Source organism: Lathyrus oleraceus, chromosome 6 (genome assembly GCF_024323335.1).
Source record: "Lathyrus oleraceus cultivar Zhongwan6 chromosome 6, CAAS_Psat_ZW6_1.0, whole genome shotgun sequence".
NCBI classification, from domain to species: domain Eukaryota; kingdom Viridiplantae; phylum Streptophyta; class Magnoliopsida; order Fabales; family Fabaceae; genus Lathyrus; species Lathyrus oleraceus.
In genome coordinates, this window is record NC_066584.1 from 88,060,354 (window position 1) to 88,078,639 (window position 18,286).

Below are 18,286 nucleotides of genomic sequence, written 5' to 3' on the forward strand. Positions count from 1 at the left end.
TTGCATAGGTATGAATCCTTTCTTGGAATCATGCATATTAAAGCGTCTCAGCACTTTGTCTATGTATGTACTCTGACTTAGGCCAAGCAGTTTTTGTGATCTATCTCTATAGATTCTGATTCCTAATATATAGGCTGCTTCACCTAGGTCCTTCATAGAAAAGCATTTCCCCAACCAAGTCTTTACTTGTTGCAGGGTAGGGACATCGTTTCCAATGAGTAATATGTCATCTACATATAATACCAGGAACACGATCATGCTCCCACTAACCTTCTTGTAGACACAAGGCTCATCTTCGTTCTTAATGAATCCATATTGTTTTACCGTTTCATCAAAACGAAGATTCCAGCTTCTGGAAGCTTGCTTCAATCCATAGATTGATCTTTGTAGCTTACATATCTTATGGGCTTCTTCTGGTATGTCAAATCCTTCAGGTTGTGTCATGTACACATCCTCAAGAAGATTCCCATTAAGGAAAGCAGTTTTGACATCCATTTGCCATATTTCATAATCATGATATGCAGCGATAGCAAGTAAAATTCGAATAGATTTAAGCATTGCAACTGGTGAAAAGGTTTCATCATAGTCAACGCCATGAATTTGTTTATATCCTTTTGCAACCAGTCTTGCCTTATAGGTATGTACCTTGCCATCCATGTCAGTCTTCTTTTTGAAGACCCACTTGCATCCTATAGGATTAACTCCTACAGGAGGTTCTACCAAGTTCCAAACTTGGTTCGTGTACATGGAATCTATTTCGGATTTCATGGCCTCTAGCCACTTCTCAGACTCGGGACCAGTTATGGCCTCTTGGTAGGTCACAGGCTCATCTTGATCCATGAGTAATACATCACCTTGATCTGTTATGAGATATCCATATCTTTCAGGTAGGTGACGTATCCTGCTTGACCTACGCTGGTCTTGTTCTACTTGAGCAGGTTGTTCTTCCACAACTACTTGTGTTTCCTGCTCTAATTCCTCCATAGGTGTATCAATGCTTTGCGATTCTTGAATTTCTTCAAGCTCTACTTTCCTCCCACTGGTTCCTTTGGAAATAAAATCCTTTTCTAGGAAAACTCCAGTTCGAGCGACAAACACTTTGCCCTCAGAAGGATTGTAGAAGTAATATCCTCTTGTTTCTTTAGGATACCCCACAAATAAGCATTGGTCAGATTTGGGCTCAAGCTTAGTTGAAATTTGTCATTTCACATAAACTTCGCAACCCCAAATCTTCATGTAAGACATATGTGGTCTCTTACCACTCCATATCTCATATGGTGTTTTATCAACCTTTTTGGATGGAACACGGTTAAGTGTGTAAGCTGCTGTCAATAGCACATGTCCCCAAAAGGAGTTTGGAAGATCGGCGTGACTCATCATGGATCGGACCATGTCCAACAGGGTTCGATTTCTTCTCTCAGATACACCATTCCATTGGGGTGTTCCAGGAGGAGTAAGTTGGGATAGTATCCCACACTCTTTTAGATGGTCATCAAACTCTAGGCTTAAATACTCACCACCTCGATCTGATCGAAGAGTTTTAATATTCTTACCTAGTTGGTTTTGTACTTCATTCTTGAATTCCTTGAACTTTTCAAAGGACTCTGATTTGTGTTTCATTAAATACACATAACCATATCTACTGAAATCATCAGTAAATGTGATGAAGTATTGAAAACCTCCTCTGGCTGGTATGTTCAGTGGTCCGCATACATCAGTATGTATGAGGGCCAAAAGATCATTAGCCCTTTCACCTTTTCCTGTGAATGGGGACTTTGTCATCTTTCCAATTAAACAAGATCTGCATGTCTCATATGATTCATAATCAAAAGAGTCCAAGAGCCCATCTTTATGGAGTTTGGAAATGCGTTTCTCATTTATGTGGCCTAACCGACAATGCCAAAGGTAAGTTGGATTTAACTCATTTGGTTTCATCCTTTTAGTATTAATGTTATAAATAGGCATTTCAAGATCAAGGACATATAGTCCATTGTTCATCTGTGCAGTAGCATAGAATATATCATTCAAATAAATTGAGCAACAATTGTTCTTTATTATAAATGAAAAACCAAACTTGTCCAAACAAGAAACGGAAATAATATTCCTGCTAATTGCAGGTACATAATAACAGTTCTCTAACTGAATTATTAAACCACTAGGTAAAGTCAATCCATAAGTTCCTACGGCTAAAGCAGCAACCTTTGCTCCATTTCCAACTCGTAGGTCGACTTCACCTTTTGCCAATTTTCTACTCCTTTTTAGTCCCTGCACATTTGTACAAATGTGAGAACCACATCCAGTATCTAATACCCATGTCACAGAAGTAGATAAATTAATTTCAATAACAAAAATACCTGAAGTTGAAGTCTCTACTCCATTCTTCTTATCTTCCAGGTACTTTGGGCAGTTTCTCTTCCAGTGTCCGGTTTTACCGCAATGGAAGCAGGTGCCTGCTTTTGCTATGCCTCCACTAGGCTTCAAAGCAGCAACGGTGGGTTTGGGTTTGACAACTTCCTTGCCTTTCCCTTTATCACCCTGCTTGATGGGCCTTTTGTTCTGTCTCTTTCCATTTCCGATCATCAGAATGGACTTCCCTTTTGACTTCAGATTCTGCTCAGCCGTTCTTAACATGGCTAGCAGCTCAGGAAGCGATTTGTCCATATCATTCATATTGAAATTTAGGACAAACTGACTGAATCTATCTGGCAACGATTGCAAGATCAAATCAGTCGCAAGTTCCTTTCCGAGGGGAAAACCCAGTCTGTCAAGGTTTTCCACATACCCAATCATCTTGAGTACATGGGGACCTACAGAGGCTCCCTCAGCTAACTTGCCTTGAAAAAGGGCTTTTGAAATTTCAAACCTCTCATGCCTTGCTTGCTCTTGATAGAGCAGCTTCAGGTGTTCGATCATATCGAATGCCGACATGTTCTCATGTTGCTTTTGCAATTCTGAGTTCATGGTAGCTAGCATGAGACAGGCAGTTTCATTGGCATTATCGACATGCTTCTTATAAGCATCTCTTTCTGCCTTAGGTGCAGAACTAGGAGGTTCCTCTTCAGGAACAGGTGTCTCCAAGACATACAGCTTTTTATCATGTTTGAGGACAATCCTCAGGTTTCGGTGCCAATCCAGAAAATTTGTCCCAGACAATTTTTCCTTGTCAAGGATCGATCGCAAAATGTTGTTAGAGGTGTTTGTTGTCATGGTAATCTACATAAGAAATAATGAAAATATAAGTATCATTGACATATTTAATTAGGCCTTTAATTAAACATGCTCCCACTATTTTACTCAAAACAAATGACCCTCATCATCTGATTCGGAAAATCCCGTTGGAAGATTTTCTAGTGGGTCGAGATCCATATTTCACTTCGTTCTAAGTCCGCATAGGCGGATTACACAAAACTAGGTTATTTAGGTAGGAACTCCTTCCAATTGTATCTCATACAACTCTCGAAAATTTCAATTGGGTGAATAACTCCTTATTCTAATCCATCATATGGATTATTCCCAACTCTTGCTTCTAAACATATATAATCTTATTATAATTTGTTTAGTTAAGTTTGACCCATTGTTTTAACAGTTGGATATTACAATTATCCCATCGCACCTTACTAATATATAGATCATGCACCTCGCGTAGGCGAAACCTACAATTTCAGTTACTAGTCTTGATGAGTGTTAAAACTTGGAAAGCTTAAAACTTAATATTTAGTTTTGAGGGAATTGCAATTTTACTGATCTCACCGGCTTGTTTATCATATAAACCGTCTCTCACATGCATCAACATACATACACATGCATCAACATACATATAAACAGAATGAAACAGTTATGGCCCCTAGCGCAATTGTTCTCCCAAGCCAATGAGAGAACCTAAGCTAACCTATAACGATCTAAGCTTCTCCAAGCAAGATCTTCAAGGTTGTCTTCCTTTGGCACTGACTTCTTTGCTTTCTTCATATCATTACATTACATGAAAGAAACTCGTTTTACATACGAGGGAGTGAGATGAGAAAAGAAGTTACATTTGGGAGATTAAGAGAGAGGCACGACACGCAGGTCGTATTTTAAAATCCAAAACAAAACAAAGGAAAACTAAGGCCATAACCGATCACCACAATAATAAAAATTTATTATTATTATTAATTCCTTTAATTAATCAAATTAAATTTCGACAACCGATCACACTACGCAGAGTTAGCCAGGGGTCAAGGGGGCAGCGCCCCTTGCGGGGTCTAAGGGGCAGCGCCCCGCTCGAAAATTTTAATGAACAATTCATTTAAAAATTGACGTCGTTTTTCGTATCAACACTTGATACTTCAAAGCACTTTTTCTAGCCGAACCGGTGAATTTTTCCTTGCGTTAACCGGTTAACCATATGCGTTAACCGGTTAACACTGTTTGAAAACATTTAGAAAACTCTTTTCTGCCTTGCGTTAACCGGTTAACCAAATGCGTTAACCGGTTAACACTGTTTGAAAATCTCAAAAATTTTATTTCGCATTCCGTTAACCGGTTAACCAAATGCGTTAACCGGTTAACACTGTTCCAAAAATTAAAAAATTATTTCGTATTACGTTAACCGGTTAACCATACGCGTTAACCGGTTAACACTGTTCGGAAAAGTGTTTAGGACGCACAACTCTTGTGCAATCAAACCCCAATCGCATAACTCTCTAACAACACAACCCTTGTGTCGTCACTAACCCTGATGCACCAATTTCAGACCGTCAAATACGTCTCGATTGTTAATTCAATATGATTGATCAACACGTCATTGCTTCACCATACTAATGTCGGATCAAGAAGCTAACGACCATTGATCGCTCAAAGGAAAACAATCATCGAGGTTTTTGAATGAATGAAACAAGAACACTATATCATATATAATGTATTTTGCATCAGGGTTACATATATCACATATATGTAACTTGATCGATCTCAATTTAACCTTTGATTCATTCTGTTTTAATCATATTATTACAGAACAAAAACAGTTATCAGATTCATGGTTTCGTAAGTGGCTCTGATACCACTGAAGGAGAATTGCCATCCAAGGCGCAGCGGAATATAAAAATTTCTCCTTTAATGATCCTTACGAATGAGCATGATCAGTGATAGAATCGTTACCTCTTGTGGAGATTCAAACCTTTGGTGCAGATCTCTGACAATGATCAACCTTTGATACAGATCCACGGGGCGATCACGAACGTTGAACGATGACAACGTCTCTACTCAGTCCACACGAACGGATTCCTTCAATCGCAGTGCTAGCTGTTTGTGAGTGAAGGCTTTGAGTGAGAGAGAGAGATACGAAATTCCAACTCTTCAGTTGTGTTGTCTGGAGTGTCAATGCTTCTACCCAAGGGGTTCTATTTATAGAACCACTTGTGTGGGCTTCAAGCCAAAAAGCCCACTTAAGTGCATTTTGGCCCATATCTCAGAATATGCCAAAATCACTTAAGTATTTGGTACTTTACCATATTTCGTATTCTTCTTAAGTACACCGTACCTTACGATGTTCCTTAATTATTCTATCTCTCATCAATCCGTCCTTTGTGTGTGACCCTATAGGTTTTCGCGGCGTTGGCAATTATATTAAATCATGCATTTAACATAATAAACAGTGAGCGGTATCTAGCAACACATCACTGCTACCCAAGTCACGAAAATGTCATGTGATCTGACAAAACCTCCTGTGATAATAATTATGTGTATAATTACCCCTTTGCCCTTATGTCTATATTGAACACAAGGTATAGACCATGTCACCCTTGTCCAGTTCAATATTGGGCCCATAGACATTTATCCTGTTAAGCAGGATTGGCAAATTCCATCTAGGACACTCATGTCCCTCAGCATGCTTCGTGGAGTACCTATCAACTGCCTTTATGGTTATCCAGTTACGGACAACGTTGGATCAGCAATAAAGCACTCGACTCTACATCTAGGATCCATAGTGGTTTCAGGTCGAAGAGTGGTATACACTATTATCACCATGAGAATAACTTATGACACTTTGCATAACTTTCTATATAGTATTCTCATAGCGGGTCAATCCAGTATGAATATTACTCTTAATATTCATACCTATGTTTAAGACTTGATAACTCTTTATCCATGATCCATGAGACGTGATCATCAGTCTACAAACATAATAGTCTCCATGCTTTAATGTTATCCCATTTCATAATAAAGCTTGACTACGGACATTTTAAGAATAGTGTCCTTATGTTTAATGTGATCTCATGATTAAGTCATACTTGATACATTAAATGGACTATCTATTCCAGGGACTTTATTAAACAAACATAATAAAGAAAAATGCCTTTTTATTATTAATAAATAATTCGATACAAGTACCAAAAGTATTGGCCTCTAGGGCTTACACCAACAATCCTTTTAATCTCTCATTTTTCGCATTTGACTAAGATGACCATGGGGTCATCATTGTGAGGATAGATGTCAGACGCATCTTTCTCCGAGAAGGTATTGTATCTATCTCGAGGAGATTCTCTACGTTCAGGATTTGGAGAGCATACCTTTTGTGATTGGAGCTAGTTTTGCCACCTATGACAATTCCTCCTGCTATGGTGTTGAGAGTATGTCGTGCCGCTTTGTTGCCCTCACCCTGGTATGTCTCTTTGATTTTTTTCATCCAAGGCTTCCGAAACTATCTTGCTCGCACGAATCATGTCTCTCTACTGGGTTGGAGGAGTCGCCCTTCACATATTTCTTAAGGTGCCCCTCCTGTATCAGCTTTTCTATTTCCTTCTTGAGCCGGTAGCAATCCTAAGTAAATTTGGTTTCCATTCCCTTACTAATATGTATGGTTATAGAAAAGCCAAAGGTCATCCATCAAAGTCGCATATTGATCATCCTCACCTGTGAAAGTCACAAGGTAGTACTATTTCCTGAGGTCCATAATACTTGGAATTCCATTCCTTGCCCACATCTAGTTCAAGCGGTTTTCGAGGGCTTTAAAACTGATTCTTCCTCCCAGCATTTTCACAATGACCCATTTTTCCATGGCACATAGATTTTGTGTTCCTCCTTCCCTGACAATATGATTTATGGACATTCATAGTCACCAAATTTGTACTCTTCAACCTTTAGCTCCTCAAACTCATCTAAGTTCTCCTCCTCTGTTTCTTTTCTTGGTGTTCCCTCCCTCGTCATGGAAAACTCTTCAAGAACCATCGCTTTGTATGAAACAGATGATACTCCTTGATTGACAAACATGTCATTCTTCCCCAATCTAAGTTCGATATCTTTTCCTTTGACCTTTTTGGTGCTACGTGCTTTGAGATCTTTTTCATCATGATTCTTTTGGTTTGCATATGCAAACTCTAGTAGAGGAGCGTTCATGATCGCAAATTATCTACTAAATTAGGTAAAGTAGAAAAAAATTATGCTTTAATTCAATAAAAAAACCACAATATTTAGTTTACATAATTATTATTTTTTTATTCTAAAAAAATTAATAAACTTTACATTTTTAACTAGAAAGGAGAATACAGATGGTTAATATAACTAACTTTTAATATAACGTCTTTTTATTAGACGACAATGAAAAATTATCTTACATTAACATTGCATGTCTTTTAAATGGCTTTTATATATTATGATTATATTTTAAATAAGTTACTAAGATGGTGTTATAAACTTTCTTGATTTTTTTTCATCTTTAAAATTTCTTTTAAGCAAGAGTGGGCAAGCAATTAAGCAATTAACTGCACCACAAAAATTCATAACCAAAACAAAAAGGTACAAACAAAAAGAGGAGGGACCAAACAAAACCCTCTAATGGAACTTGAATCTAAAACTAGACAATTGTAGTTTATTCTTGACTACATTGCTATGGACAAAGTGTGACATGTTAGATAAAAAAATGAGTATATTTAAGAGAGCGACCAACATTTTCAAGGGAGTCAACACATTTATTGTCTTTTCTCTATAAATGTGTGTCATGGTGATGAGATTCATCTTCTTAGCATAACCTAAGAAATTAGACCACATGTTTCTTAGACTCCAAGAAACTATGGATTGACTTTAAAAGCCAAAACCACTAGGGATGAATCCATTTCTAGCCACAAGTTGAGATGATGTGCCACATGCTGCTATAGTTATGGTAGAGGCTTCATCAACATTGCATTTGATCAAATTGGTGATGGAAGGATGCCAAAAACTTCTTTGATGGAGGGGGCATTAATGGAGTGTATGTTAATTCTAAATGACTTTAGGATACCAAAATTATGAATGGAGGAAGAAGATTTGAGTGAAGTGTGATTCTCATCCAAGGAGATAACATATGAGATGAGAGTGGTTGCAACCTTTCAATTGATGTTCTTATTGTGGAATCAGATTTGACTTCTTGCAAACCAAATGGTGGCAAGAATATTGGTAAAAAAAATACCTAATAACTAGCTGTAATTGTAGGAACCGCCTCTATTCACAAACTTTCTATATGTCAAAGAATGAGTTCAATTGAAAATTGAGACCAGTAATTTGAGAAAATCAATTATCGGACTACTCTCTAGAAAGTGTAGAATCACATCCTTAGAAAAATACTCTTGATTGTTAACTAGACTGATTGTTTACAAGGTAACCACTAAGCTAGTCCTTGAGATGATGATTCAAAGTAAAGGACAAATAAAGAGTTGATCAAGTGATTCGGGCTGTAATCACTTATCATGCTCACAAATTATAATTATGTTTTAATCTAATAGAAATAAGTAGTGGTGTTCAAAACCAAACCAACCCAATAGAAAATCGCAAACCAAATCAAACCAAACCGAAACCGCAAAAAACCGCATTTGGTTTGGATTCGTTTGGGTCATTTTTTAACAAAATCGCACGGTTTAGTTTGGTTTGCGGTTTGTATTTTGCAAACCGAACTAAACCAAACCAAACCGTATTATGTTACAACCCAAATTTTACTTATCCCACATCCAACCAAAACATCAAACCTAGTATGCCTTAACCTTACAATTACAAACGATTTTCTCTTACTCACGTTTAGGGTTTGAATTTCAACCTTCTTAAATCTCTCATAGTAGTATCACACATTCTTTTCGTCTTCTTTTTCATGTAGGTTTCGTCTATTCTACTCTAATAAGTCATCTCTTATGTTCTTTCTTTTTCATCTTTTATGTTACTATTTTCTCTTTTAATTACATTTTTATCGCACATTTCTTCTCAATCTCGAATCTCTTATGTTCTTTTTTTCATTTTCTCTAATCTCTCATCTCATATGTTTTTTATGTTTTATTATAATGTCTTCGTTATTATTTTATGCTACTATTTATATATGTTTTTTATTCCATTTTTGTCGAATCTAATTTTTTGTATATTGAATGAAATATTTATGTCTAAATATGATGAGTTTTGATGTTATTTAGTCATGTACGAATCATTAAAAACAAAGTTACGTTGTTCTCTATAGGTGTATGTATGGCACAATAAAAATATTATAAAAAACCGAACCAACCCAAACCGCATTGGTTAGGTTTGGTTTTATTTCTAAAAGCCAACCGAACCAAACCAAACCGCATGTTTTTTTCTCTTGCGGTTCGGATGATTTTTATCGCCAAAACCGCCCAAACCGCACCGCGAACACCCCTAAAAATAAGTAACTAATTTAGTTTACATAAATTACAATTATGCTTTAAAAAAATATTATTACTATATACACTTCTATACTAGAGAAATGACATGCAGTGTTCCTACTAATGTTTAATATCATGAGTTTTTACTAGATGTGTTTAAAAACATTGCATATATATATTTTTATAAAAAAATTATATTGTAGCATTACTCCCTCTCCGAAAAAACTCGGATTCAGAGGGAAAAAAAATCACTCTACAAGAAATTCTACAATTGAACCAACTATTTTATTGAAGAATGTTATTACTACATATGAAGAACACAACATGTCATCTCAACAGATTCTTATGCTTAAAAACACACATAAAACAACAACAACTCCTCTATTAGAGATGGTCTAAATAGTAGTGAAGACAAGATGGTCCGAAAGCTTGGAAAAGTAAGAGAAAACTGTGGAATACAACAAGACTAGTTCCTACTCTACACTTCTCTAAGCAAAAATCTAACTACCTCAATGTCAAAGCTAATTTATTACAAATGATTGAACAAAATTCATACATCCCATGTTCACCTTCCTCTTTCTTTTTTTTCTTTCTTTCTTTTAGTAAATCATGTCAACCAATCACGAACTCCTCGATATTTCTTTCAACAAGAAACTCTCACTGGAGTGATTGGTCGACGCTCGTCTGCTCATTTTATGTCTCTTCAAGTGCCGACAACACTGGCAGCAACTCAAGCATCATCACTGTTTCAACTTAGGTTTTGAAATGTTTTCAACTTACTTAAAGCTCCGGCATGCCATTTGATCGCGATGAATATTCTGTCACCAACTTCAAAAACATGGATGACTTGTCTTCTAATAGCCGTAATGGAGTGTCAAACTCTGCAACTAGACCTGCAAAATATGTCAAAAGTTAACATCGCGAGCATATAGTAGTCTCAATTACTCAATTTAAAAACACATTTGAACTCTTTCTTTTTCATGATGTGCGTCAAATAGGGAGATAGAGAAAAGAATTATATGTCGATTAGATCTATGAGAATAGCGTACAACAATACGTACCATCGCTGAGTACCAGGACAAGATCACTGTCAATAACAGTAGGAATACGATGTGCAATAGTGCACACAGTGCAGTCTTTGAACTCTTCTCGGATAACCTTCTGGATAAGATTATCAGTAGCAGTATCAACAGATGCTGTTGCTTCATCAAGTACAAGTATCTTTGACTGCTTCAGCAGAGCTCGGCCAAGAGAAACAAGTTGACGTTGTCCTACACTCCAATTATCACCATTTTCTAGCACTGCATATTTGAAACAAATCTTAAGATTTTTCTACCTGTGGCTCAATATTTTACCTTCCCTATTTCTTTTTTGGGTTGGTGAAGAAAAGATATAGGGAATATTCCAGTTTTTAAGGGGCTTCTTACCTGGTGTATCGAGCTTTTGTCCTTTCGCACGGATGATCTCTCCAAGTTGAGACTTATCTAGTGCCTGAGAGAATGTTAAATTCAAAGGAATCAAAAAGAGAACAACCACCTACTTAAGATAACACTAATTTTCAAATACAAGGTCTATTCGATTATTCTCTTTTACTATAAGATATAGACAACTGAAAATATATAGTGGATTTGGAAAGTAATCAACCCTCTAACAATAAAGCAACATTACCCAGTTAACAATTACACAAATTCCGCACAATTATTTAAATTAGACTATCTAAATAATATTATTATACTAACCTCCCAAATCTCTTTATCAGAATGCTCTTCAAGAGGATCCAGATTGCCTCGAATGGTGCCCTCAAATAAGGTTGGATCTTGTGGTATGATACTCAAATGGGTCCGAAGATCATGAAGGCCAATTCCTGAGATATCAATGTTGTCTATAAGGATACTCCCGGTTGCTGGTTCAACCAATCGAAATAATGCCTGAATCAGAGTAGATTTGCCACTGCCAGTTCGTCCAACTATTCCAATCTTCTTTCCTCCAGGAAATATGCAGGATACTCCATGAAGCACCAAGGGAAGATTTTCCTTGTAACGAACCTTCAAGGGACAGTAGAGGGAAAATGAGGTGGATCATCACCAGAAAGAGCTAATTGTGGTAGAAAATCATAATAAATATTTAGACGCAAGACATGTTGCTAAGAGTTTGGATTAGACTCAATGTTGTGCAAAAGCATTAAAACATAATATTCTTCATTTTCTCTCTAAAAAAGTAAAGAAATAAATAAAAAATAAAAGACTAAAATTGAAATTAAGTGTGCATGGACTACTCTGTGCTAAAAAAAGAATAAAGAGTATATTTAATGCGAAACTGGGATGGTACCTTCAGATCAATTAGTTGGATTGTCCCATTTTCGGGCCATGAAGATGGAGGGCGAGATTCTTCAATAACTGGTGGTGCTTCATTAGGAATTTGACTGTACTGATAGATTCTTTCAATAGATATTATTTTGTTTTCAAGTTTACAAAAGCTAAGTATCCAACGAGACAAACGTCCATTTAAATTCAGGCCATACGTCACAGCAAGTCCAGCCATGCCTAAGCAGAAAAGTAACTGCGATTAGCAACAGAATATTGTTTCATATTGAACTCTGCTTGGTTCCAAAACCATCACTTAAGCCCTCTCTCATATCAACTAAATCTAATACTGTATACACCTTCGTTAAGTGGAAATAAAATGCAAGAATAATCATACACTAACTATGCACTATCAGTTGACTGTTCCATGTGATAAACAAATTCAACAGTAAAGATTCAAGTTATGACAATAGTGTGAAACAACTATGTGAAAGACAGAACCAAAATAGTAAAGGCACCATAGGAATCATTTTCTAGTAACAGCTTCTAATGCACAACATATGTGAAAGACATAATCAAAATAGTAAAGACACCATAGGAATCATTTTCTAGTAAAAACTTCTAATGCACAACATAACTTTGTTTGACAAAATATACTACTACATAACATAATCCTCCAGGATTAGCCAAATGTGAGAAAATAGGGAATTAATCGGAAGAAAAAAACTTACTGGGGTCAATACTTCCACGGGGAAAAGTCACAAGTGAGAACATGCAGAAAGCAAATACACAAGTTGAAAGTAATTCCATCCGGAGGCAGAGCCACTCAATAGCAGCAAGACTGCAGAAGAATGGTCGCGCAAAAGAATCCAGAAGATAGAGGTTCCTCTTCAAGAACCTTTTTTCTTGTCCAAAACCTCTAATGGTGGCTGCTCCAGCAATTGATTCACCAAAAAGTTGTATAATTGGAGATTTCTGGATGCTTACAATACGTACCAGTTCCCTTGAGGAAGCAATGTAGTATTTCTGCAATGAAATTTGTTGATGATCAAAATATAGAGACACCTCATTGGGGGTTATGAAAACACAAGATGGAACATATTAATGGAAGATTTCTATTCCTTAGTTAATGCATCTTCTCTTTCTTCTTTGAATAATTTTTTTCCTAAATAGGAAAAAATGATGAATACATACTTCATAATAAAGAGGGTTTATTTTATCCTTCATGTCTTGATTTTTGGCTAAAGAAATAAATCTTTTTGAAAAGAATATTGAAATATGTAGAGCCTGTTTACTTCTGAAGTTTCTCGTTTCCATTTTCACTGATAAAATAAAGATAGGAGAAGGCACTATAGAAGTTTTTGAAAATGCATTTTAAAAAACAAGATTGAATATATTTGAAAATTCTAAAAAAATTCAAAACATTGTTTTCAATGTTTCCAGAAATGTATTCTCTCTAGTTAGCTTCAATCTTTTCTATATCACGGAAGTTTTATAATTACCTGCATCGACAAACAACCAATTGCCATTGGGATAACTAGGAGCAAAACTTGCCATGTAACCTGGGACATTACAGCAACAATACCAATAAGCTGTATTGTTGATGAAGCAAACCCTCCAAGTCTAAAAGGAATGTCAAGGTCCACAACACTTTGGTCAATTGAAACCTGAGGGAATAAAGATAATCCATTATATGATGTAGAGAGAGAGAGACAAAAACAAAAGAGGGTAAAAACAAGAAAACTTACACGGTTCAGGATCCTTCCAGCTGGTGTAGAATCAAAGAAAGACATTGGTGCATGGAAGATACTTCTAAGCATGTTGAAAAATAGCTTTTGCGCTGCTGCTAGACCAAATGTAGCAACAAGAACGGCCCTTACGAATATGAAGCATGAGCTTCCAAAGGCAAGGGCCATGTAAACAAGAAGAAGATTCATGGGAGTAACTTTGGGATCGTCTCCCTCTGTCTGAGGATTCGCCCAAGCCATCCACCAATTGCTGGCAATCTGAAGGAACTGGAATAGTGTTTGTGCAATGATGATGAGGGGAATCAATAAACCTTTATATGCGGCAGACATGTAAGACAGGTACATTTTCATGTTGATTCTACCTCTAACCCTCTCCTCTTCCTGGACAAGCTGTTTTTTTCTTGAGCGTTTTGCCTTCTTCTTCTTTTCCTTAATTTCTTTAGAATCTGAAGATCCCTCGGGAACTTCCTTCGCCAAACTGTTAATGTCATTAACAGAAGAAATAGATTTCTTCATGGTCATGATAGATGTATCCAAGGGCTCATCTTCATCTGAATCTTCTGAGGAAGAGTGAGTAGGAATGTCCATAGCCTCTATTGCTTCATGGTGAGCTGAAACTAGAGTTCTAAAATCTGTTCCTGCCTGTAGAAGATCATCATACTTTCCCGCCTGTATGATCTGGCCTTCTTTAAGAACCAGTATCATATCAGCAGCTGGAAGAAATTCAACTTGATGGGTCACAAAAATGACAGTTTTATCTACTAGTTCTGTCAATACATACTCCTGCAGTTACATTACATGTTATAGAGTAAGAAAAACAATCAGATTCAATTAACTTAAACACTGTATCTTTTGTTCTTGAGAAAAACTAACTCTGAATAGTTCTGATCCAGTATGGGCATCAAGCGCACTGAAGGGGTCATCAAGGAGATAAATATCAGCATCTTGGTAGAGTGCTCGTGCAAGCTGAATCCGTTGCTTCTGGCCACCGCTCATATTTATACCTCTTTCACCAATAATTGTTTGGTCTCCATGTGAGAAAAGCTCTAGGTCCTTTTTCAGTGAACAAGCGTGAATAACATTCTTGTACTTTGCTTTATCCATTGGGTTTCCAAACAGAATATTTTCTTCTATATTTCCTGACTGTATCCATGCTGATTGTGAGACATATGCGGCAGAACCACACAGTCTTACCTGCAAAATAAATCAGCTTCAACTTGTCAAAACTGATATAAACAATAATAGTATTCTATTTCAAATGGAAAAGAAAATATAAAAACAGTATAGATGGATTTCTATCATCGGGAACAACAACAACAACAACGTACTTCACCAGAAAGCTTGGGAATCTCTCCAAGGATGCAAGAAAGAAAACTTGATTTCCCTGAACCAACGGTGCCACAAACAGCTACACTCATTCCTCTCTCCACTTTCACATGTATTCCTGATAGAGTAGGCCTAGAGGAAGTAGTGTCCCAGCAGAAGACACCATCTATAATTTCTATGGCAATGTCAGAAGTCCCGCACGGCAAGATAGTAGTTGCATCTTCCCGCAGTTCTTCATCCTGCAGGAAATTGGATATGCGATCAAGAGAAACCTTTGTCTGAGCCATGGTTGATACCAAATCAGGAAAATTTCTGAGAGGTTCTTGGAGAATCCTGAAAGTAGCTAAAGCAGAGAGAACACCACCTGCAGTCAACTGAGTTCCTAAAAATATAGTAGTGGCAAATGTGACTACCGAAACAAATATAGGGGAGCTCCAAAATATGAAAGTTATAAAAGCCTGAGAGTAAAGTGCTTTCCTTAGCCACTTGAACTCTACTCCACGCATTTCCTCCAATCTTATTCTATATCGATCCTCCCAAGCTTGCAGCTTAAGAATCCTCATGTTTCTCAGACACTCGGATGTTTTTCTCATCCTTTCATCCTTAGCAGACATCAAGTTGTCTTGATATTCTTCTTGTATCCTAGCCACAGGAATAGTGACAACAATGGAAACGATTGTAGCAATCAATGTTGCAACAAAAGCAATTCCAACATTCTTATACAAAATTGCAAGAGCAAGAGCAATTTGCAGAGGTAGCATCCACATGTCATGAAGGTACCAAGCAAAGTCCCCTACCCTCTGAACATCAACAGCCATGTAGTTAACAATCTCCCCACTTGTATGACTTTGCTTCGCCGAACTCGAGAGTCTGAGACCCTTCTTATACACCATTGCAGTTAGAGCTGACCTAACATGCATACCTAATATATCCACTCCTAGATACCACTGCCTAGTCGTCAGCGTCTCAACAAGCTTCGCCATAAAGAATATACCAGCAAGGATATAACCCTCGTGAGCAAAAGTCTCTTTACCACCCAAGAAATCAACAAAGTAACTTATCATGTATGGACCTACATACGAAACCAAAGTAGTCATGCCAGCAAATACAGCATTCAAAGCTGCTTCCTTCCAAAATGACTTGAGGAGTGCCCAAGCCAATGAAGGTTGCTTCGAGAGATTTAGATTTTCAGCCTTCAATTTCTCCCAATTAGAATTCACAACCTTGTAACTCGTCTTAGCTCTTTCACTAGGTGCAACAAGTGGAATATCCTTAAGCTCAAGTGGTCTCTTTGCACCAAGGGAAAGAAGCGGATTCAGCCAAGACAGTGTCGCTAAGCTAAAAAGTCCCGCATCCCAATATGGAGTAACTTTGACACACCCTAGTTCTTCTTCTTCTTGAACAACAAGTAATGGCTCTTGAAGACCAGAGTTTTTCAAAACTTGTATACCAGTAACACCCCTAACTGCAACCACACCCAAAAAAGCAAGTCCTGGCGTAACAGCGAAATTGGCAACAGCATGAGAAGAAAAGTAGTTAAAACCGTCCACCGAAAAGCCTCTTCCATCAACATATAAACCACACAAACAAATCAGAAATGATAAAAGCCACCAAACTCTTAACAAAAATGGAAACTTGTCTAACCCCTTAAACTTGGTTTTCAAAGCCGAAAAGCTCAAGACACACCAAGACAAAACCTGTGAAGCCGACACAGAAAGAACTGACCAGTGTAGAACCTGACCCCATATCGAAACACACAAGTCAAATCCGAAGACCAAAAGCTGCACGAACAGAACATAGAAACAAGACAACAACGATAACTTGAACCAAAGACTTATATTTGAAACATGAGTTGTTGTTTCTGTATCAATAACAACGGTACCGCTCCCAGGAGTGTTGTCTTTACCTATTCGATTTCTCTTATTGACGAGAATCTTTCTAACCGAGACAACAAAGAGAAACAATAAAACAAGAGTGAGATTCACACATATTGCAGCAAGTTCCAATACGGATAATCCGAGAAGCGACGATCCTGAATAAGAAGTTAGTATTAAAGTAGAGATTTGATGGAGAAATAGAGGTATAGGCATTATTGAGCATTACAGAAATATAGAATAAGAATGAAATCGAATAAAGCAGATGGGCGATTGGTAGATTAGTTGTTGTGGAGATATGAATGGTAAGTTAGTTGTTGATCAAGGTTCAGCGAGAAAGAGGAAGTGGTGATGGACAACGATGATGGTGTGATGAGATGGGAAGCGTGTAAAATTGTAAAACAATGGAGAGAGAGAGAGAGAGAATCAGTTCTCTCGTTCCTCTATCCTATCTTATAGTACTAGTAATGTACTACACCCTATGTAAGAAAAACTTTATGGATCTAATCAAATCATTTGCTTGTGATACTCCTTTTAAATTACTCTTTATGAGTTTTTTAACTAGTAAAACTTATTTATAATTTTTTTTATAAATTAAAATGTTGACATTAAGTAACTTAAATATTTAATATTTAAGTTCTTATATGTAAATGAAGTCATAATAATTATTTTATTTTTTCACTCAAAAGTCATAATAATTATTATAAATTATATAAAGTTTAATATTCTAATTAATGAGGATGTTCAACCTAACAATGTTGTCATTTGATGTTTATGATATAATTTAGAGACATTATTAAAGATTTTAACATAATTAAAATCTTATCATTTTTATGTTAAATAGTTTTGGTCTTTCAATTTTACTTGATTCATGAAATCTCTTCTATTTTAAATTCAAATAATTTTGATCCATCATTTTAAATTCAAACAGTTTTACTTATTTTTTCACGTTTTTAATATAAAATCATTGAGATGTTCGTTTTTCTACTTATATTTTTATCTACAAAAGTACAACAAAATATATATATACACAATAATTTATTATATTTCACAAATAACTTGCCATTTTAATATATTTCTCATTCTCAATACTTAAGAATAACACCTAAATAAAAATATTATTTCATTTATTTATCTTTTAATCTATATTAAATGGTCGATTGGATTTCTCATTTTCCTACCAGAAATGGAGAGAGTAGTAGATAAATTATTCTTGTTTCTAACTATGGTGCCGTGTGTTGTTTGTTAAGTGGAAGTACCGTGTGAGAAGGAGAAACTCTGCGTTTCCATTGCAGCATGCGCTGAAAGATATGGGCACTTTCGGTTGATGAATCAGAAAAGGTCAAAACCTAAATAAATAGGTGGTGGTTACGTTATGTTCAGTGGTAGGGACCAAATTCCCTTCTTATGTTACCATAGAA

The 18,286-nt window shown here is 36.5% G+C and overlaps 1 protein-coding gene across 1 annotated transcript; it reads right to left on the minus strand.

Moving 5' to 3' along the window:
* Positions 1 to 9,877: 9,877 nt before the first annotated feature.
* Positions 9,878 to 17,339, minus strand: LOC127098507 (ABC transporter C family member 5). Its single transcript, XM_051037115.1, has 10 exons — positions 14,994 to 17,339; positions 14,539 to 14,859; positions 13,666 to 14,448; positions 13,420 to 13,584; positions 12,649 to 12,943; positions 11,943 to 12,157; positions 11,354 to 11,659; positions 11,042 to 11,105; positions 10,676 to 10,915; positions 9,878 to 10,507 (listed from the first exon to the last, which is right to left on the minus strand). The coding sequence occupies exons 1-10, from the start codon at positions 17,079 to 17,081 to the stop codon at positions 10,395 to 10,397; spliced, it is 4,590 nt and encodes a 1,529-aa protein (XP_050893072.1). The 5' UTR covers positions 17,082 to 17,339; the 3' UTR covers positions 9,878 to 10,394.
* Between the last annotated feature and the right edge of the window lie 947 nt (positions 17,340 to 18,286).